The following is a 22,372-nucleotide window of genomic DNA, read 5'->3' as shown; positions in this document are numbered from 1 at the left end:
TTTAGGTTTTGGACACATTACTCTTTCATGTCTAGAGACAAAACTTAGTAAAAATTATTATTCTACCAAATAAAGATAAATCTTGTTATGAAGTGATAATTAATTATACGGAATTATTCGGCACCAATTAATTAATAATCTCTCCAGTGTTTCTCTAAAAATAGAGAAATAAATGAGCATAATCTCCCAATAGAGAAAAAAAGTCAAAAGATTCAAACGTAGGTTTTAGGTACCCTCTTTACGTTCTCTTCTTCGAGTTTCTTTATTTAGAAACAAACAATATCCCTACACGGTCCCTTATGTTCGACGGCAAGTGCCATACGGACACAATCCTTCAAACCACCCAGATTCGACGGTTGTCGGCTGAAACGGCCCCAAGCTTTTGGCGTCTCCGCAACAATTCCTCCCCCCAGAACCGCATTGCCGCCCTGCGCCGCGGCCAGGTGCGGCCCGGCAACCACCTTTGCGCACCATTTCTCTGCCATGTTGAACCCACAACGAAAGAAACAGCAAGCCAAACTTCTTTCTTTTTTCTCTCTTTGAACCCCATTCGTTTGGGTCTCAAAGAAAATAGCATGTAAATCCACGCATTTCCCTGTCGAAATGCAAGGCCAACCAAGCCCCAACCCTTACGATAACTATAACAATAATAATACGGCTTCTAATAATGCTTCTTCTCAGAATGCTTCCACCCTCGAGTCGCCGTCGCTCTCTGCGGCTAGGGCCTTTGTGATAATGGGGTTCAACCCCCACCACCGGCGTGCAAACTCGGACGGCTGCTTTCTACAGGGAAGCCTGGGGGAGATGGGTTCGGAGGATGATTTCGTCTCCGCATTCCTCGACATCCAGAAGCTGACGACTGGGGACGGCGGCTGCGGCGGGTACTTGATGGATCATGATGGTGCTGGAAGCAATGGCGGCGGCAGTGGTGGGTCGGGGAAGATTGTGAGGCACCGACAACCAAATAGCAGCTTGTTAGAGGGTTTAGGGGAAAGGAATGAGGTGAAGAATGCAATCTCCACGGAAAAGTTGGCCGAGATTTGGGCCGTTGACCCCAAGCGAGTCAAGAGGTGCGAGTTATACATTTATATGTACATTCCTTTTTATTTTCATTGTGCATTCTTTCTACAGTATATAACATAATATAATAGATTGGCCGAATTTTAATTCCACCTTCCTTTTGCTTTAAAATTAAAAGGAACAAGGAATGAAATTGATATATTAATTCCATCCTCCTCGACCTACATTTTCAGCAAATTTAACTACACAAAATATTAACGTCCATTTTCGTATAAAATTATGGCCAAAATTTTATATTCAACTTCTTGTTTAAATTTAGGTTTAATTTAAATACTGTCATTTGAAATTTAAAATTTAATGTTAGATTACCTAATTGTTGAAAACATTTAATTTGAAGTTTAAATTTATCCTAAATTTAGATTCAAGAAATTAAAAAAAATAAATTGACGATTCCAAAGATATTATTTTAAAATTTAAAGTACAAATATTTAAAATCACAATTTTGAAATGGCATCATTTAAAAACTCTCTTTTCAAACCCAACCTTATAGATTTTTTGGCATGTTTGTTGTTAAACAAATATATAAACAGCCACAAGCGTTGAGCAAATTAAGCAATTAAGCCTACCCGACAACGTTGTGGCCGGCGCTGTCATCACCCTTTGACATCAATTATCTTAGGGAGCTCTGCTGACATGTTTAGCTGTGAGAAATTCAGGATTTTGGCAAATAGGCAGTCCGCTGCGCGTTCGAAGGAGAGGAAGGCTCGCTATATAGCAGAACTTGAGCGAAGAGTTCAGTCCCTTCAAACAGAAGCAACCAATCTCTCTGCACAACTCACAATATACCAGGTTTTTTATATATATATATATATATATATACAAGTAAATTTCATTCAGCAATAATATGAACCGCATGAATATACCCAATAAAACACTATAACAACTCATAAACAATAAATATAAATACAAATAAAGGTAATAATAAATTAGATGAAAAACCTGCATATGGCAGGGTTTGAATCTAGAAGTTCTAAGTTTTCAGGCCTCTCTACCTTTGCCAGTGTGCCAAGGATTCATTGGCCACAATATACCGGGTTTACCTCACTGCATTCTGCTTCCTTGAAATTGTTAATTGATTTGGTGTGTCATTAGTTTAATAGCCAGCTAATTTGTAGATCTGTTTTACGAGAAACACACTTCTGTACATGCAAACATACAAAGCAACATTGAAATTAGCTAAGCTATAGTTGTAATCCGATTTCTTTCCTGTTTTGCTATTCAGAGAGACACAACATGTCTGATAACGGAAAATGCTCAGCTCAAAATCCGGTTACAGGCTATGAAGCAACAGGCACAGTTGCGCGAAGGTAAGTTATGATTTATTAGGGCTTCTTAAGTTAGATGAGCAAGATACATGCTCTTAGTGCAGCTTACTTGAATATTTTTAGTGGGGAAGCTGCAAGAATGTTTCTAGCAGGAAGCAAGCAGCTTCCCAGAGGCAAGTCCGAATACTAGTTGACATCCATGTGCAAAAGTAGTAAGCTTACCCTCCATTCATTAGGTTTGATTTGATGACTGGATCACTAGCCTCTTCCCCTCTAAATCTTGGAAAATCTCATAAAAACCGACCAAACAGATTCTAGAAGACAAAGGAGAGAAGATGCTAAATAAAACTCGAATATGAAACCTTTCCCAAGCACTTCAAGTCTCACCACCACTCTAGTGGTTAATGCTGGAATGTTTCTAGGTGCAGCTTTTATGTCCATTCAATGCACCAAATTGATCGAGTCCTTTTCTTGCTTTAGATATCTTCTGTTTTTTTTTTTTTTTTTCTGGTTCCTTTTAGCCTGACAGACCTCAAAAGCTAATCCTAGTTTATGATTGGTTGTGAACAGCTCTGAACGAAGCTCTGAAGCAGGAGATTGACAGGTTCAAGATAGCCACTGGAGATAAGCAAACTCCATCTGAATCCTTCAGCTCAGCAGCAGCACAGCGTGTGGCATACACCCCATTGAACTCCCCATCAACCCTGCAATACAGCCCCTTGCCTTCTCCATCAACCTTGGAACCCATGTCTTACAGCCCTACAGCTGCTGCCTCGCCCTCCCCATCTACGGCAGCTAACCTCTTCCCGATCCCAAGAAAATCAGTTCCAGTGCTCGCCCAGTTGGGGCCATTCCACAATTCCGGCCAGTCAGGTTGCTGCACTTGTCCGCCTAATAATGTCCAGGCTCCCCCTGAGCAAACTGACTCTGTTAGTCGCTTACAAGGGCTTGAGTCAAGCCCTCCATTTTCTGTCAGTGAAAGCAGCTCCACAACACAGCTGCAGACTCCCTGATTTCACAATGCTGCACAAGCATGGTGATAGTTGGCAAAAATTCCATTTAAAAGAGGGTTCTGATCGTTGTCTGTAATTGCCCTTCCATTGGCATCCTATTAAGGTCTATTCTTATTTGTTCTCTTCCGTTGGCATCCTATTAAGGAAAAATCCTTCTTTGGTCAGACCGGTGCTGTACCATAACACGCAGCATTATGAGGTCATCATCAAATCCATTATCCATTTATAAAATAATTAAAAACTAGAAATAGAATTTATGGTGGATGGTAAATTGGTAAATCTAAATGAGTATACTAATGCAAAGAAAATTTAGAGGAAAAAGGTTAAAACTGACGAGATCAAACCCTTCAACATCTGGGAATACCGCAAGCTATATAACAATTAAGTTCTATTGTTATCATGTGTGGCATATCACTTGCTTTTGCCCATTCATTATCCTGTGAAGACCTCTGTCGGAGGGAAAACTGTGAATGGTACACACTATGCGATGTATTATTTCTTTATCAAAGCATCCTTTTCTACATGGACTTCTTTACAGACTCAAATTTCGGATTATAGCCATACTTACAATCTTTACAGACTCATAATTCACAATTTAATTGGACAAAGGTAGCTACTAAGCCATCGAGCACACAAAACTTGAGTTTCAGCTTCATATATGCATCCAGAGTATTTAAAGAGCTCAGGGAAGAGAAACTCTTGGCAGAAGCTTCAGCTGCTAGAAACAAGTCGCCTGCTAGCGCTAGGCTTGACAAACTCCGGCAAGTTTAGGAACCTTTTTAGTTTCCTTTGTTGTTTTGAGGTTTCTGTGTTCATTCAAAAAGTAAAAAGGCAATAAAAACCATTAACTGGGTGTTCTTGTTTCCAAAAAAATTAACACATTTTCAAAACAAAAAAAAAGCAAAATATGGAAACACTATTTTGGTGTTTACGTGTGTTCATTTCATTCTCCATTTTCTGACTCAGATTTTCTTCAATAACTTTTCAAAACATGTACTTTTACAAGGAATTGAATATATTAAGAAAAAAAAATCAAAAAATATATATGTACATATATGCAGAACAAAATTATATTACGTTAACTTAGAAAGACAACAATATCACTATAAGAACAAAACTAATAATAAATTTAGCAAACGGGATTTTATGGTGTTTAAATTTTTCAAGATGACAGTCAAAATCAAATAAGAGATTTAGTTTCCATTTTTTGAACTATAAATGAAATTTAAACACAAGAATCTGAAAAGTTAAACTACAACACACACAAGAAAACTGGTAATAGTCAAATCCCCCTGAAAATATAATAGCCATCTGCATTCAAACTACTCATAGGAAACACATCTAATTAAGTATCCACAGAGAAACAATCACCGCAATATCTTGTTGCCTAAAGAACTTAATTTTGTTCATGTCACAAGATGAACCCAGCTTGCTCAAATTTTTTGAGTTAGTTTGACCTTAGGGCCCACATGTGATGGGGCGAATAGGACAAAAAGGTTGACTGTAACCGAAAGAGGGAATAGGATCAGCTGTAGCAGGGCTATCCTACCTCCGACTAGTGTATATCCTCTCCAAGGCTCTTTGGAGAGACTATCATGAAATTGAATCTGAATTTCTTCCTACTTCTAACCTTCCTCTACATCTCTCTCTGTTCTCCCTCTCGTTTCTCTTCCTTCTTTCTCTACTTTGTTCTGTTCTTGCTTCCTCTCAATCACTTCGGAATTAGTAGAACGACTAGTCACGGCAAGGCTGTGACAAATTGGTATCAGAGCCACCATCCTCAGCCGAACACTAGGATAAAGATGATGGCGGAGGGAACTCGAATGAAGGCCTTAGAGTTGCAACTACATCAATTTAGCTCGACTATGACTGACACCCAGAATCGGATAGAGCAATTGGAGTTAGGAGCCAACCGGAGTCATGAAGCGATTGTGGCAATGGATTGTAAGGTAGAGAATTCCATGGAAGGGCTGAAGCAAAGACTTGAAGGCTCCATAATGCGGGTGCGAGAGGATCTGACCACCCAAATGCAGCAGTTTATGTTAATGTTTGGCCACCATAATAGGGCAAGTATATCTCCCTAATTTCCTCCTAGGGAGAGAACAGAGCCAATTCTACAGGGGAATCGGGCAATTAGAGAACAAGGTGCCTTGGAGGTTGAGGGTGACCCCGAGAAGGAGCTAGAAGGATTACTTAACCAAGGAAGGAATGATCCGGGTAATCCCCACCAATCGAGATTTCCCATGCCCCGGGTGGAAATTTGCACATTCGAGGAAGTGAATCCCCGTTGGTGGCTAAGAAAATGTGAGAGGATGTTTGATTGGTATAACATTCCCGACGGACAAAGGGTGTCACTGGCGTCAGCTTACTTCAATGAGGTGGTTGATGCCTGGTATCAAGGGTGCATAAGGCTGAGAAGGGATTGTACTTGGGTGGAGTTCTCAGAGAAGCTATGTGAAAGATTCAGGAAAAAAAGCATGGTGGATGTCATAGAAGAGTTTAATAAGCTCAAACAGACCGAGAGTGTAGAATCATATCAAGTACATTTTGAGGAGTTAGGGTCTCTCATGATTCAACATAAACCCCATTTATCAGAAACATACTTTGTGTCTAGCTATTTAAGTGGGCTCAATGAGGAGCTTAGGCTGATGGTTAAGGTGTTGAGGCCTCAAATTGTAGAACAAGCAGCAGAGAGTGCTCGTCTACAGGAATTGACGGTGGAGGCTCTATTAAAAAAACAAAGGCAGCAAACAAAGGGAATGGTTGTTGGAGCCTCTAACTTGGGGGGAAAAAGATACACTAGAGAGCTAGTAAAGGTAAACAGTGGGAGTAGAAGTGGAGTGGGCACAAGCTCACTGTCGCTTGGGGATCAATTGAGAGAACAGAGGAGGTTAGCTGGCCTCTGCTTCCGTTGTGGGGATAAATACCACGTCGAGCATCAATACAAAAGACATATCCTACTACTAGAAGGGAATGATGATAAGGACGAAGGAGAGATAAAAGAAGGGGATTGCGAGGACATTAAAGGGGAAGATAATGGAGAGATTTCCATTCACGCCTTGAAATGAGTAGCTAACAGCAAAATCATTAAGGTGGAGAGACAAGTCAAAGGAGGTAACCTCATGATCCTAATTGATAGTGGAAGTATCCACAACTTTCTTGATAAAAGCACGGTTAGAAGGTTGAAGTGCCCGCTTGCAGGGACACCTCCCTTGAGTGTGACAGTGGCTAATGGTAGTATTCTAAAATGCGCTAGGCGCTAGGCTGGGGCCTGGGTCCTGGCGCCTAGGCGGGCTTAGGTAAACTGTTGGTTTTTTTATTTTTTTTTAACTTTGTGATATAACTTGATGTTATTTTCAATTAAATCAAAGTTGAAAGTGGCATGAAAATATATATATATCTAATATATATATCTAACATATAAATAGAAATAGAAAAATATATATATCTAATATATTTAACATATAAATAGAAAAGAATATATATATATATCTAACATATAAATAGAAAAGAAAATTAAATAACATAATAAACCCTAACAACTAACACCCAACAATGCAAGAGAGAAAGAGAGAGAGAGGGAGGAGTCAGAAGCGGAAGCAGAGATGGAGCTTGACAGTGGCAGTGGCGGCGGCATTGACGCAGCAAGGACGTGGCAACCAAGATGGAGCTTGACAGGGATAGAGGCGATGAGGAGGTCACAATGGAGCTGGAGGCAGCGAGAGGTACTAGCAGCGTTGAGGCAACGATGGCCTTGGGCTGAGAGGAGTATGAGAAGGCAAGACGGCTGAAAGGAGTAAGAGAGGCTTCGAAATCGATGAAGGGTAAGATTTAAACCCAAAAATTAGGCGTCCCAGTCGGCTAGGCGACGCCTGGGCCGCCTAGGCGCCCCCACCGCCCGATTAATTGGGCCAACGCTTAGAGGGGCCAACTGGGCCATATTCGCAGCGGCTAGGCACCTAGGCCGATTTTTAGAACACTAGCCAATGGCCAAAAGGTGTTGACCAAGTTATCTTGCAACGGCTTTTGTTGGGAAATGCAAGGGCAGAAGTTTGAGGCAGATTTAAGGCTACTACAATTGGGGAGTTGTGATGTGGTCCTTGGAGTAGATTGGATAAAAAGGGTAAGCCCCATCAGCTTTGATCTTAACAAGATGGAAGTATCCTTTGAGAAGGAAGGAAGGAGGATGACTTTATCTAGGGATAAGGAGACTGAAAATTGTAAGATGATCTCTGGGAAAAAGCTACAAAGAGTGTTCAAAGGAAGATGGAATCAGCAGGTACAATTTTTCTCAATGGTGGCCATGGAGGAAGGGCCGGGAGATCAAACGATACAGAGTGAGATCGGCCTAATTGTCAGCACACCCCAAGGAAGTCCAGATCAAGTACACTACTCAGAGATCATTAATAAACTGCTGATAGAATATGAGGATTTTTCGTTGAACCTAAATCTCTACCCCCAACCAGATTGTTTGACCATTCCATCCATATAAAACCCAACATGGAACCTGTTAACAGTAGGTCCTATCGATACCCCCCAGTTCAAAAAAATGAGATCTAAAAAATGATTAGGGACATGCTTCAACAAGCTATCATCCGACCTAGCCAATGTCCTTTTGCTTCTCCAGTCCTATTAGTTAAAAAAAAAAAAAGATGGATCATATTGATTTTGTGGACTATCACCAATTTAATGCCATGACCATTAAGGATAAATTTCCCATACCATTGGTAGAGGACCTTTTGGACGAACTTCATCATGCCCAATACTTTTCTAAGCTGGATTTACGTTTGGGATATCACCAAATTAGGATGAAACCTAAAGATATCCATAAAACAGCCTTTAGGACCCACCAAGGGCACTTTGAATTCTTGGTGATACCATTTGGGCTCACCAATGCCCCAACTATTTTCCAATCCCTCATGAACAGAATTTTTGAACCACATCTTCGAAAATTTATACTTGTATTCTTTGATGACATACTTATCTATAGCCCTACCTTTGATCAACACTTAAACCATCTTAGAACTACCCTTAATATTCTCAAATCTAATCAGCTCTTTATTAAGAAATCTAAGTATGCATTTGGTCGAGGGTAGGTGGAGTATTTGGAGTTATTATATCAAAGGAAGGAGTTAGCACCGACCCAAGGAAGGTAGAAGCTATGATAAATTGGCCAAGGCTGACCTCACTTAGGGCCCTAAGGGGATCTCTAGGTTTAACCGGATACTACCGTCAGTTTGTACAGAACTATGGAACCATTAGCAAACCTTTAACAAATTTGCTGAAAAATGGGGGGTTCAGTTGGGATATTACAGCAGAAGAGGCCTTTGAGAAGTTGAAGGAGGCCATGAGCAGGGTGACAGTATTGGGACTGTGAAAGAAACGGATGCAAGTGGGACTGGAGTTGGGGCAGTACTGGTACAGGAGGGAAGGCCGTTGGCATTCCTAAGTCAAGTCTTGAGCCTTAAACATCAAGGGCTCAGCATATATGAGAAGGAATTCATAGCGGTATTAATGGCGGTGGACAAATGGAGGCATTACCTGGAAGAAGGCAGGTTTGTGATCAAAACCGATCACGAAAAGTTTGAAATTTCTACTGCAACAGAAACTTCAAACTTAGCTATAAAAAGAAGGGATGGCCAAGTTAATGGGCCTGGACTACCCAATCCAGTATAAGATGGGTAAGGAGAATAAGGTAGCAGATGCACTCTCGAGGTGTCATGAAGAAGGAAGTAATGCAGCTATGATGGTTGTAATTCCAGACTGGTGCATAAAGGTAATATGCAACTATGAAAGGGATGAAAAGGTGAAGGAGTTGTTAGAAAGATTGGCAGTGGGATCCGAGGAACAGGAGGGGTATACATTGGTGGATGAATTACTAAGGTATGAAGGCAGGGTTGTAATTAGCAATAGTGTCAGCCTCAAGAGAAAGATTTTGCAAGCCCTACATGAATCTCCAATAGGGGGACACTTGGGGATTCAAAACACATACCTACGAGTGAAACAACTCTTCCATTGGCCAAAGCTAAAGACAAAGTGAAAGAGTTTGTGCTAGCTTGTGACACTTGCAAGAGATGCAAGTATGAAAATGTAGCTTACCCGGGACTACTGCAACTTTTGCCCATACCCGAACAGGCTTGGTCTAGTATTTCAATGGATTTTGTTGAGGGTTTGCCGAAGTCAGAAGAAAGGGACAGCATTCTGGTAATCATCGATAGGTTAACCAAACTTGCCCATTTTATAAGGCTTGCCCATCCCTACACAGCCAAAGAGGTGGCCAGGGTTTTCTTAGACCAGGTGGTGGCACTGCATGGGGTTCTTAAGACGATAATATTAGATCGTGATAAGATTTTTACAAGTCTCTTGTGGCAAGAACTCATGAAGGCACTGGGAATTAAATTGAGTATGTCAATAGCTTATCATCCTCAATCAGATGGGCAAACTGAAAGGGTGAATCAAAGTTTGGAAACATATTTGAGGTGTATGTGTATCCTATAACCTAAGGAGTGGCATCGGTGGCTGACTTTAGCTCAGTGGTGGTATAACTCTAACCACCACTCTTCCCTCAAAATGTCACAATTTGAGGCTCTTTTTGGATATAAACCACCTCTCTTACCAGCTATGAGGGATCACACCACTACAGCCTCGGTTGAGGAATATTTACAACAAATGAGAGGAATATTATGGCAGTTGAAATAGGAATTGGCGTCTGCACAAAACAAAATGAAGCAGGTGGCTGATCGGAGAAGAAGCGATAGAGAGTTTACAGTAGGGGAGAAAGTGTATTTGAGACTGAAACATTCTCACCTGAAATCAATCACATGGGGGCAAGTATCTAAGCTCGGTCCTTGATACTATGGGCCCTTTACTATATTGGCTAAGGTGGGGAAAGTGGCCTACCGGTTACAACTCCCTGAAGAATCCCACATACACCCCGTCTTTCATGTCTCCCTCTTGAAGAAGGCAGTGGGTACTGAACCGGTGAACCTAGCATTGCCTTCACTGCCAAATGAAGGGAATAGGGTGGAAGAGCCGGAGACTATACTGGACAAGAGGATAATTTACCATCAAGGAGCCCCACTCATTCAAGTGTTGATAAAATGGAAGGGGAGCTCAGCAGAAAACAACTCCTAGGAGTACTTGCCTGATTTACTCAAACAGTTTCCTAGATCCGCCAACCTCCTCGGGATTTCTTGAGGACAATAAATCTGTTAAGGGGGGAGAATTGTCACGAGATGAACCCAGCTTGTTCAATTTTTTAAATTTCTTCATAGTTGTAATTTCTGTTATTTCTTACTGTTGTAATTCTTAGTTATCTTACTGTCATTTTCTATTGAGAATTAGTTTGACCTTAGGGCCCACGTGTAATGAGGCGAATAAGACAAAAAGGTTGGTTGTAACCGAAAGAGGAAATAGGATCTACTATAGCAAGCCTATCCTACCTCCGACTAGTGTGTATCCTCTCCAAGGCTCTCTGGAGAGACTATCATGAAATAGAATCTGAATTTCTTCCTACTTCTAACCTTCCTCTACATCTCTCTCTATTCTCCCTCTCGTTTCTCTTCCTTCTTTCTCTACTCTATTATGTTCTTGCTCCTCATTCACTTCGGAATTAGTAGAACGACTAGTCACGACCAGGCCGTGACAGTTCATTACATTGAACAATAGTTTATGACATGCTGAAGATACAATTTCAGACAAACTACTACAACCCACTTTCTTCAGCAGCAATACTTTTCAATGACCAAGGCAAAGACTTAGGCTGTGTTCTCTTTACTTTTCCATTTTCAGTTTTAAGTTTTGAATTCATTTTCAGTTTTCTATTTTGATAATCTATTTTTAAAAAATTGAAAACGCGTTCTTTTTGTCATTTTGAAAAACTATTTTTCAAAATAAAAAATTGAAAAACGCGTTCTCTTTGAAATTTTGAAAATAACTTTTTAATGATATTTTATTCAATAAATTTGATTATTTAGTAAATTAAAAATATTTAATGTTCATATATTATTAAATATATATATTTTTTAAAGTTAATGAATTTTGTAATATTTTTTTCCATTACAATCATAAAATATGAATAAATAAATGTGTTTTGAGTTTAGAGTTTGTTTTGAATGAAAACACTCGAAACAATCTTTTGTTGTTTTGAGTTTTCTTTACAATTTTTTTTTTTTTTTCAAAAATGCATTTTTAAAAATAATAAAGAGAACCCGTTTTCATTATTTCAGAAAATCAAAAACTAAAAATGACTTGAAAACAGCAAAAAGAACATAGTCTTATTGTTCCAATAGTGTGGACCTGAAGTTCTTAAGAAGTCTTTCAAGTATATGAATCCATAGAAGAAAAGAGAGCCTTTGATCCTAGATAAGCAGGCAGAGATGCTTATGTCTAGAAGATAGTGAGCCCTAATCTGAATGTAATCTTTCAGAGGCCATCTTGTCATAAACATAAAACATGGTGTGCTGCTCATCATGGAATTCATTAACAGCCAATAAAAGTATAATCATAACAAATTAAATCACTGCATTAAAGGGTGGTCTTAGAGCAGCATTAAAAAGATTACTCCATTGCAATCTAGGGTACACTCCCTGATCCTTTTGCAGAGGAAGCTTTATGCACTGAGTTGCCCTTTACACTGCAATATATTGAGTATCTGGCGTACTTGCTATGCTCAAATGTTTTCTTTATCTTTTGAAGATCTATCAAAAGATCTATCATATAGACTAGAATGCTGTGAAGACAAACTCAACTTTGAGCAATTATCCTTCTAGTTATTTAGATGTGATAACTGTTGAGACAAAAGTCAACTTTCAGGAACCATCATGAGAACGATAAAGACAAAATCAACTTTGAACCTCTTTGTAGGACATGGACTGCACGTGTAGAACATAAAAAGGGCATCTCCAGTGCATGTGGTTCCCCCCTTACATGAGGATTGAGTGAGGGTCATTTTTGCATGCAATCTTACCCTTATGTTGCAAATAGTGTTTTCACACTCAAAACTATGACCTTCCTGTCACAGAGGAACATTAGAACATGATTAACAAATATCCTAGAAAGTACCTAAGGGGAATTTATCCTCAACTCTTCATGTTTTAAATGACTCCAGTAAACTTAGGTGTTACAGAAGGAGAAAGGCAACACAATAGGGCATACCTCAACAGAAGCAACTGCAGACTACATTTCAATCATTATCTTGTCATGTTTCTCCATTTGTCCTTCAAATCACCCTAACCAAATAATATCCAATATTGAATAGAAAGAGAATGAACATAAAATCAAATGGCACTGTAAATGACCATAATCTTCTCACCTCAGTTCTCTCCTCAAATATGTCACGATATGAATTCAAGATCAACTTCCAGTTCCCTTTACCATACCTTCAAAGGAAAATAAATATCTATCAAAAATAAATAAATACATGATGGAATTTGCATTACATACAAACATATTACCTAATTGTTTGCCTAAAACAGACCTCAAAGAAAACAAAAACAAATGTTCTTCCCAATGTCTTAACTCATCTCTCTCTGGGTAGCAAAACTAGGATCATTTTCAGGAACAAAGTAGACATTTCTGATAGAAACCTCTCTCTATTGATTGAATTTAGCAATATAACAGTAGGAATTTTTCGATTACAGAGGCTTACAGCAGTAGCCATGATCGTATACAAACAAAGGAAAACAAAATTGACCTATTCAAGAGGGCCTTCTCTCTCCCACGATTCCTTCCAAATTCTCTACCTATCTTCTCTCTCCTTCCCTCTTCCCTTTTATATGTAATCCTCAGTCCATTGTAGTCACGTGAGGGGATGTTCCCTCCCTAACCGAATGTGACTCTTTTGCCCTTGAGTCATTTTCCTTGGCTGCCCCTATTCCCCCCCCCCCCCCCCCCCTCCTTCTAAGCCTCTGGTAAGTATGACTAACAGGGGTCCTAACAATTTCTACATATAAAAATGATAATATACGACGTAGCATTAAAAAACTCATTTCAATGGATAAAAAAGGAAAACATAATACAGATGTTCACTTATATGAAAAAACCTGATGAGTACAATAACCGAATTGGACAATATGTTTCTTTCATCTTCAGATAAATTAAGTTCCAGAAAAAGCTTCAGAGATGCAAAAGAATGACTTACTTCTGCACACCAGTTCTCAAAGTGTCTTCTTCAAGTATACTCCACCTATTTTTTCTTCTCCTCCTTGCAAATTTTGTAATTTCATACTTCTTCAATGGAGAAACAACCCTTGTCTTTGAGGTAGGCAAATGAAGTCTACCACTGCTCTCAGGTGAAACTTCAGCTAACATTTCAGCAGAATCATCCCACTGTGAAAACAAAGTACTTTCACAATACATTTGTAAATTTTAAATGTAAACATAACACTGAAGGGGCACTTCTTACATTTCTCAATTCTCATTAATTTGGATAGTGGATCATCTTGGATTGAAAGGACCCATTTTCCAGTAATACATGAAAACATTTAAAAAAATAATAATCCTTTAACGAGAAGGCCTGGAGATACAGTGCAGACCTTGTAGTTATGATCATATCAGGCTTCAGCACATTTGAATGGCATCATATAATAAAGGTGGCACATGATACTTATCAAAACATAAATAAAGATAAAGGTGGTAGATATTTCTGCCTAAAGGCGTAAGTATTGTGATTCTTTATTTCTTTACCCATAAGAAATCAAGTTCCTATCTCAGATTCCAGACAATAAAAGAAACTTCTGAATTTATAGCAGACTCATAAGGATCAGAATACGTTCAGAAGTATTTTTTAAGGCAACCAATTAGTACTTTTTCTTAGCTATCTAATTTATTCTTTTTGTCCCAACAAGTGACTATACCTATTTCATAACTAACTCCACTTACCACTTTGAAAGCTACATGATTTGATGATAGTATAACTAATTATTAGGTCATGATCATATAATTACTTTTAGACTGGCAATAATATATGTGAAATGCCATAGTAAAGTCAAGTTTACTACATACAACAAAAGAAAGAACATATCAAGCCTTAATCACACATTCCTACAAAGTGGGATAAACTACACGAACTCTAGCTTGCCAGATGATCTCTATCTATGGCAATATCTTTTGTAAGGCCACTATAATGCATATCATGCATTCAACACAATACAACAACATAACATGGCTTAATCCCACTAGGTGGGGTCAGCTACTGAAGGCTAGCTCACCCATAATTTCTATCTATAGACATATCTTCCATAACGCCCTTATAACTCATATCATACCTAAGAGTTTGAATGCATAAAATATAATGATTTGAAAAAATGAACCCAAAATCCTAAAGATTCTGAATGCTTCCTAACTTTAAATATACCAACAAGCAGATACATAATGATACAATAATTTCAAGATCAAGTAGGGGAAGCTTGCTGAAAACTGCATTAATGCAATCATGGTAAAAGGTGATGAATGCTGACAGGAGACCTTGAAACCACTTTGTAAGTCATATCAAAACACACACATGGAAATTAATTCACACGCTTAAAAGGAGTTACAGCTTTTGCCGATATCTTGAAGCAAAGTCCAAAAGCTAAAAAGTTCAAGCAGATATATGAACTGAACAGCAATCTATATGCAAGTGGTAACTTGGAATAAATTGGTGCTAAATGACAAATCTAGCAGATGGAATCAAATCACGACAATCAAAAAATGACAAGCATTACAATGATGAAAAGTAGCAATACATAATTTGTTGTGCTTATGTAATTTTGTGTTATTGAACTGGATACCAAAAACTTGATCAAAGAAACCCATTTGCAACTAAGTTCATAACAAACTTACGAGATGAGAATGATAAAAACATTAAATAATTACCTCATGAGTGAGGGCAGTACTATTCTGCGCCATTAGGCTGGGTTTAGGTGTAATATTCTGGACACCGGCACATTGGTTACCTATATTAGGATCATTGGCCTTTGCCTGTTCAGCACTCCTGCCAACTGAAGGACTGGATGAATCTACACCTACCTTATTCTGTCCTACTTCCCTCTCTATGCAAGACATTACTTTTCCAGCAAATTGCAGTGCATCAGGAAGAGGATCTTTCACCACTTCTTGTAACTCCAAAGAACTGGTTCTAAGTGCTTGACGTACTTTATCAATTTCAGGGGTAGGCAGGAAGCCATAATTGTTGGATGATGCCCTTGCATCCAAATCCTCGTCAAAGATCTTCACTCTTCTAGACGTCCCAGAAATCACTCTTCTAGAGCGTCTTCCAGCAACATGGTTTCGCCTAGGCAGCAAAATACCCTTCTGCATTTCTGAAATAGTGAACAAGAATCCTCCATTGTCAATAAAATTGAATAACTCAAATGTTTGAAAAGCTTGATGTTGTGTCATTTCTATTAGATTAGTATAGATGTAAATCGGTATCATTGTATTGCTGCATGTTTCTTTTCTGTTGTAGAGTTAGAATTAATCTCTCTTCTAGAAGGTATGTTTCTAGAAGGGCAGCTGACCAGTGACCAATTTAGTTAGTTTCGGTCAGTTGGGCAGTTGGTTATTTCCGTGTAACCCTCGGCTCTATGGTTTATAAACAGAGATCGTGGGATAGGGATAGAGATCAGCTTTAGTGCGCCTCTTTTCGGGAAGGTTATGTTCCGGTTTCTATCTTGTGTTTGGGATTGAGAGAGTGTGAAAGAGAAAGGCTGGGTATAGCTTGTAATCTCAGAATTCTGATAAGCTTTAAGGGCATATGGGCTGGGTAGAATTTAGAGTCCCGTTGTAATCATCCTAAGGGTTATCAACATAGTGGATTGGTGGTGCTCTAGCAGTCTGGATGTAGGTCTCATTTTGAGACCAAACCAGGATAAATCCTTGCGTTTTTCTTGTTGTGTTTGTTATTCTCTTATGGGTTTCAAATATCGTTGTGTTCTTGAGTGTGGTAGTGCCTAGGGTGAGCTATTTGAGTTGAGAGAATCTAAGAGAGTGCTGCAAAATACTCTAACAACGTGGTATCAGAGCCAAGAAGTCTTCTTCGGCGATCAAGATTTTCAAGAAACTCAAGGAAACTCGCTCATCTCAAGAAATCGATATGGCGTCGTCTACCTCCAGATTTGACATAAAAAAATTCAATGGGTCAAATGACTTCAATCTATGGAGGATAAAGATGGAAGCTCTTCTCTGTGTAGTCAAGGACTCGAAAGAGCTCTGGAACAAGAAGCCAAGACAACAGACACAACTACTGGGAAAGAAGTACCAGTGGTGATTGAAGAACAAGAAAAGGCCCAGAAAGAAATCAACAAAAAGGCTTATAATATTCTGATACTAAGCCTGGGAGATAAAGTACTTTGGGAAATCTCGAAGTGGAAGACAACGGCAAAAATTTGGAAGAAACTTGAAGATCTCTACCTCCAAAGGACGTTGTCCAGTCGTCTCTTCTTAAAGGCCAGGTTTTTTAATTTTAAAATGCAAGAATCCAAGAAATTGCATGATCATATAGATGATTTTAATAAGCTATGCCTAGATTTAGAGAACATTCGAGTGAAATATGAAGAGGAGGATAAAGCTTTAGTCCTTTTATACTCTCTGCCTAAGTCTTATGAGAATTTTGTAGACATCCTTCAACATGGCAGAGACAAGCTCACATTAGAAGATGTCATAGGTGCATTAAATTCAAAGAACTTAGGTTCAAGATGAATGATAAATCGTCACCAGGGGATGCTCTATCTGTTAGGTCAAGAAGTACTAAAAGAGACCAAAAGAATAAGGGAAAATCAAGGTCCAAATCTAGGAATGGAAAAGGCCCAATCAAGTGTTATTACTGTTAGCAAGAGGACACATTAAACGGCTTTATCCAAAGAGAAAGAAGGACTTAGCTAATAAAGAAAATTCAGGAGGAGGAGCAAACTATTGTGACTCCGGTTATGATAGTTCGGAAACTCTAATTGTAAGTGAATGTTCAGACAGCCTAGAGTAGGTCCTGACTCTAGCTGCTCTTTTCACATGACCCCAAGAAAGCAATGGTTGCAAAACTTTAGGGAAATCAATGGTCGAAAGGTCTTGCTTGGCAATGACCATGAATGTAAGGTTCAAGAAGTAAGAGATATTAGGTTAAAGCTTCATGATGGCTCCTTAAGAACCCTCACATCAGCGAGGTATGTCCCTGATTTGAAGAGAAACCCGATTTCTCTTGGAGAGCTAGATAGAAATGGTTTTAAGTTTAAAGGTGAGGTGGATCTATCCAGATTTCAAAGGGATCCTTAATCTGCATGAGGGTTGTTTTAAATAATGGAATCTACCTATTGCAGGCCACCACTTTATGTGGTGAAGCTACAACTGCTAGCGTTAATTCTAGATCCAAAGCAAGTCTATGGCATTTAAGAATGTCACATATAAGTAAGCAAAGGCTCAAGGAACTTGCAAACCAGGGTATTCTAGATTTAGGGCAGTCTCTAGAATTAAATAAATGTGAATCCTGCATCTTAAGTAATGCAGCCAAAGTAAAATTCAGCAAAACAGCAATCCATTCATCTAAAGGACCCCTAGATTACATAAATTCAGATTTATGGGGTCCAGCCCAAACAAAAACCCATGGGGGTTCTCGATACTTCCTATCAATCATAGATGATTTCTCAAGAATGTTGTGGGTATATGTTCTAAAATCAAAAGGATTACCCAAGACTTTTTGGGGGAAGCGGTTGCTACTGCAGCCCACGTCCTTAATAGAACACCCTCAAAAGCTATCAACCTCCAAACCGCTTATGAAAAATAGACCGGTCATAAACCAAGCTTAGCCCATCTTAGAGTTTTCGGTTGCCTAGCATATGCTCATGTAAAGCAAGGTAAACTAGAACCTAGGGCTAAGAAATGCATGTTTATTGGTTACCCATCAGGTGTTAAAGGCTACAAGCTATGGAACTTAGAATCAGATGGACCAAGGACCATATTTACTAGAGATGTAACATTTGATGAAGATTCTACCATAAAATTAGGAAGTCATGAAACTCAGCCTAATCAGGAAGAATCTGAAGAATCAATTTAGGTGGAGATTCCTGATGCAACCCCAAATCTGACTCAAGATGTCTCAAATTTCGAACATGAGATTCCTGATCCTGAACCTTTAAGTAACCATGACCAAGATCAAGAATCTTCCCAAATGGAAGAGGAAGAAGGTGACAGCGACGCAAACTCAAGCTTGAGAGAACTCCCTAATCCTGATAGGTATAACGTGACAAGAGATAGGCAGCCTAGATCCCGTAGGCCTCCCCAAAGGTATGGTTACTCAAACCTAGTAGCTTATGCATTCAATAGTGTTGCAGAATCCAAAGGAGAGGAGCCTCTTACCTATGAAGAGGCAATGGCCTCAAAGGATGCAAATAACTGGCTGGAAGCCATGCAATCTGAAATTGCATCTCTTAAGAAGAATCACACCTGGGAATTGGTTGAAAAACCAAGAGGACAGCGTGTGGTAGGCTACAAATGGCTGTATAAAATTAAAGAGGGAGCAGGAGAGAATTCTAAGCCTAGGTTTAAGGCCAGGCTGGTGGCTAGGGGTTTCACTCAAGTGCCGAGAGTTGATTTCAATGAAGTGTTGTCTCCGATTGTGAGACACACTTCAATAAGAATTCTCTTAGCTATCACTGCTCAATTAGACTTATATCTTGAGCAAATGGATGTAAAAACCGCCTTTCTTCATGGGGACTTAGAGGAAGAGGATTTTGATGGATCAACCGAAAGGTTTTGAAGCTAAGGGAGAGGTGGAGAAAGTATGCTTGCTTAGAAAGTCCTTGTATGGACTTAAGCAGTCCCCAAGGCAATGGTATTAGAAATTTGATTCGGTCATGTTAGGCCAAGGGTATTTTAGAAGCTCCTATGATTGTTGCATCTATTTTAAATATATCTCTTCTAATATTTCCATATATTTTTTGCCCTCTGTGGATGACATGCTCATTGCAAGTCAGTCCACTCAAGAAATTCAACTTCTCAAGAAAAAGCTGAAGGCTGAATTTGTAATGAAAGAGCTAGGGGAAGCTAGAAAAATTCCAGGGATGGAAATCTCAAGAGATAAGCATCATAGGAAGATATATCTTTCTCAGAAATCCTACTTAGCAAAGTTGTTAGCTAGATTCAAAATGGCTGAGGCAAAGGCAGTCAGTCTGCCATTTGCTGCCCACTTCAAGTTATCTCTAAATCAATCCCCTAAAGATGAAGAAGAGAAGAGGGAAATGGATCATATCCCTTATTCAAGTGCAGTAGGTAGCATCATGTACAGCATTGTGTGTACTCGACCCGACTTGGCACATGGGATGAGTGACATTAGTCGGTTTATGGCAAACCCAGGAAAATCTCACTGGATGCCAGTGAAATAGATGTTCAGATACATCAAAGGGTCTATAAACAATGCTTTAACCTATGGTGGAGCTAAATTAGGAGAGGAAGCTAGCATCCTAGGATACTCGGATACCGACTATGCTGCTGACATAGACAAAAGGAGATCCACAACCGACTATGTCTTTAGGCTGTACTGTAGAACTCTGCAATTAGTTGGAAGTCAGGCTTGCAACATATGGTAGCATTGTCCACTACCGAGGCATAATACATAGCTGTTTCAGATGCAATTAAGGAAGCTGTGTGGCTTAAGGGTCTAGTTAGTGAGCTCCTAGGGGTAGAAGTTAAGGCTACTTTGATGTGTGATAGTCAAAGTGACATTCACTTATCAAAAAACCAACACCATGAAAGGACTAAGCATATAGATGTAAGACATCATTTTATAAGAGAAATAGTTGAAGATAAAACTGTTTTTCTAACCAAGATTGCAGGGGAAGACAATGTTGCAGATACGTTTACAAAACCAGTTCCTACAGCTAAGCTGAAGCACTGCATGAGGATTTTGCAAATAGATCCAGGAGGAAAGTGAAGGGGCAGTGCAGCGAAAGATAGTGAAAGACTAAAGAAGAAGACTAATCAAAGTACAAATGGATGGAAAATTTGTTGTGTCATTTGTATTATATTAGTATAGATGTAAATCGGTATCATTGTATTGCTGCATGTTTCTTTTTTGTTGTGGAGTTAGAATTAATCTCTCTTCTAGAAAGTATGTTTCTAGAAGGGCAGCAGACCAATGACCAATTTAGTTAGTTTCGGTCAATTGGGCAGTTGGTTATTTCCATGTAACCCTCGACTCTATGGTTTATAAATAGATCGTGGGCTAGGGATAGAGATCAGCTTTAGTGCACCTCTTTCCGAGAAGGTTATGTTCCGGTTTTTGTCTTGTGTTTGGGATTGAGAGAGAGTGAAAGAGAAAGGCTAGGTATAGCTTGTAATCTCAGAATTCTGATAAGCTTTCAGGGCATATGGGCTGGGTAGAATTTAGAGTCCCGTTGTAATCATCCTAAGGGTTATCAAGATAGTGGATTGGTGGTGCTCTAGCAGTCTGGACGTAGGTCTCATTTTGAGACCGAACTAGGATAAATCCTTGCGTTTTTCTTGTTGTGTTTGTTATTCTCTTATGTGTTTCAAATATCGATGTGTTCTTGAGTGTGGTAGTGCCTAGGGTGAGCTATTTGAGTTGAGAGAATCTAAGGGAGTGCTGCGAAATACTCTTTAACACTTGAACAACAAAATGTCTACTCAACTAAATGTGAATGGAAAAAAGCAAAGCCGTCGTGCTACACGAAGGCAAACAAGTATAGGTCACATAAAGCCAATGGGTGTATTATGGCTTTATAATGAAGGGATTAACGAAAATAAGCACTAAAAGAGAACATATCCTCTTTCTTCAATTTTGTTGCCAAAAAATTATATAAACAATATTACAAATTGTAATTCGTGAATATGGAAGAAAAGAGGACACAAAAAAACACCCAAAGGCGTCCTAAAAAGCTGCAAGATATAAGAACATTCATTATCATTGACAAGTCAAAAACCACAGAAAATTCCCTCTTTTCTTTTTTCATTTTGGTTTTCACCTTATGAAATTAGTATCTACCAAGAAAACCCCGATATCATCATAATATAACTCCGCGGTGATGAATTATGGCTTAAAGAGATAAAAAGAAGAATGAAGCTCAGAAAAATCACCACTAATGACGCTAGTGGCAGTCAAATCCTGCCGTGAATCCGGCAAAGAAGGTGCTTTCTCTCCGACTGGATCCCGCATTTGGTCATTGCCACGTCCCAACTCTTCCGTCATTGTATGGTCAATCGCTTTCTCCGTCACCATTTCAAGAAACGGCGGACCCAAACTCTCCCACGCTTCTGCAACATAGGCTTGTACATCCTCCAACGCGTCATTCACCCTATTCCTTAGTTGCGCATTTGCACCAACACTGGCATCCACGACCGCCGCCTCAACCTCGTCCTTCCAACTCAACAATCCCTCCGAAACTAATCCCACCTTCTCCGACTTCTCCATCTTCCACACCCTATCTCTCCATATCCTTTTCACCGCATCAGAATACTTCCTGCCCTTGCCCTTGCCCTCGCTCTCATCCAGAAATCTCACTGTGCAATCCACGGCAGCAGCGCAATACGCCCCTTTCATTGCCTCCGAAACCCCAACCCCCTCTTCGTACTCCAACTGCTCGATGTGTTCCAATAGCGTGAGAATTTTCTCTGAAACCGAGCGCTTTGCAATCTCCGACTCGATTCTTCGCAGTAGCATTGCCTTCTTCAAACTCGAATTCGCGTTCGACAGTGGCAGAACACGAAGTAGAGCGTTCAGCGTGCGGTCGTCCACCGGTTGCCGGAGGAGGAACTCGAAAATCCAACGGGCCACATCGACGTCCATTTACAAATTGTAGCGCAAACGACAAATCAAAACCCTAACTTGTGAAAGATTTAGGGATGAAGTCCTCAAAATGTTCACGAATGTTCGCAAAAATAATTCGGCGGCTAGAAGCATTGGGACGGGGAGAAAGTATTTTAATTACTTTTTTTAATTAATTTACGCGAAAAATACTTCAATTGGTTTTTAAATTAATAAGATGCAATAACATTATTAATATATGTAAATATAACATTATTTGTAAG

The 22,372-nt window shown here is 39.4% G+C and overlaps 2 protein-coding genes across 6 annotated transcripts; one reads left to right on the top strand and one right to left on the bottom strand.

Moving 5' to 3' along the window:
- Window positions 1-166: 166 nt before the first annotated feature.
- LOC127804565 (uncharacterized) lies at window positions 167-22,239 on the bottom strand. Of its 5 annotated transcripts, none has more exons than XR_008023686.1 (7): window positions 21,422-22,239; window positions 15,215-15,660; window positions 13,500-13,687; window positions 12,672-12,738; window positions 12,515-12,588; window positions 1,647-1,846; window positions 167-904 (listed from the first exon to the last, which is right to left on the bottom strand). XR_008023686.1 is itself a non-coding variant. In XM_052341441.1 (6 exons), exons 1-5 carry the CDS (start codon window positions 22,128-22,130, stop codon window positions 12,550-12,552), a joined length of 1,449 nt encoding a protein of 482 aa, XP_052197401.1. In that variant the 5' UTR covers window positions 22,131-22,239; the 3' UTR covers window positions 3,409-4,164; window positions 12,515-12,549. The 5 variants fall into 5 exon arrangements, 1 of the variants encoding a protein (XP_052197401.1); XR_008023685.1 differs by lacking the exon at window positions 167-904 and adding an exon at window positions 12,214-12,371 and having other exon boundaries at window positions 1,550-1,846; XR_008023684.1 differs by lacking the exons at window positions 167-904; window positions 1,647-1,846 and adding exons at window positions 3,409-4,164; window positions 12,214-12,371.
- On the top strand, window positions 604-3,468 carry LOC127790336 (transcription factor RF2b-like). The gene is made up of 4 exons (XM_052319832.1): window positions 604-1,070; window positions 1,737-1,869; window positions 2,303-2,387; window positions 2,916-3,468. Exons 1-4 carry the CDS (start codon window positions 604-606, stop codon window positions 3,356-3,358), a joined length of 1,128 nt encoding a protein of 375 aa, XP_052175792.1. The 3' UTR covers window positions 3,359-3,468.
- Window positions 22,240-22,372: the final 133 nt, after the last annotated feature.

This window comes from Diospyros lotus, chromosome 1 (genome assembly GCF_014633365.1).
Source record: "Diospyros lotus cultivar Yz01 chromosome 1, ASM1463336v1, whole genome shotgun sequence".
Taxonomy (NCBI): domain Eukaryota; kingdom Viridiplantae; phylum Streptophyta; class Magnoliopsida; order Ericales; family Ebenaceae; genus Diospyros; species Diospyros lotus.
This window is presented reverse-complemented; position numbering and strand designations above follow the sequence as displayed.

What these genes read in the sequence shown, in the direction of transcription:
- LOC127790336 (XM_052319832.1), top strand. Translation starts at nt 604, where the DNA reads ATGCAAGGCCAACCAAGCCCCAACCCTTACGATAACTATAACAATAAT. An exon ending in CACAACTCACAATATACCAG is followed by an intron (nt 1,870 to 2,302) that starts GTTTTTTATATA and finishes TTTGCTATTCAG; the next exon opens with AGAGACACAACATGTCTGAT. An exon ending in ACAGGCACAGTTGCGCGAAG is followed by an intron (nt 2,388 to 2,915) that starts GTAAGTTATGAT and finishes GGTTGTGAACAG; the next exon opens with CTCTGAACGAAGCTCTGAAG.
- LOC127804565 (XM_052341441.1), bottom strand. Translation starts at nt 22,130, where the DNA reads ATGGACGTCGATGTGGCCCGTTGGATTTTCGAGTTCCTCCTCCGGCAA. An exon ending in GTACTGCCCTCACTCATGAG is followed by an intron (nt 13,688 to 15,214) that starts GTAATTATTTAA and finishes TTGTTTTCACAG; the next exon opens with TGGGATGATTCTGCTGAAAT. An exon ending in TATTTGAGGAGAGAACTGAG is followed by an intron (nt 12,589 to 12,671) that starts GTGAGAAGATTA and finishes TTATTTGGTTAG; the next exon opens with GGTGATTTGAAGGACAAATG.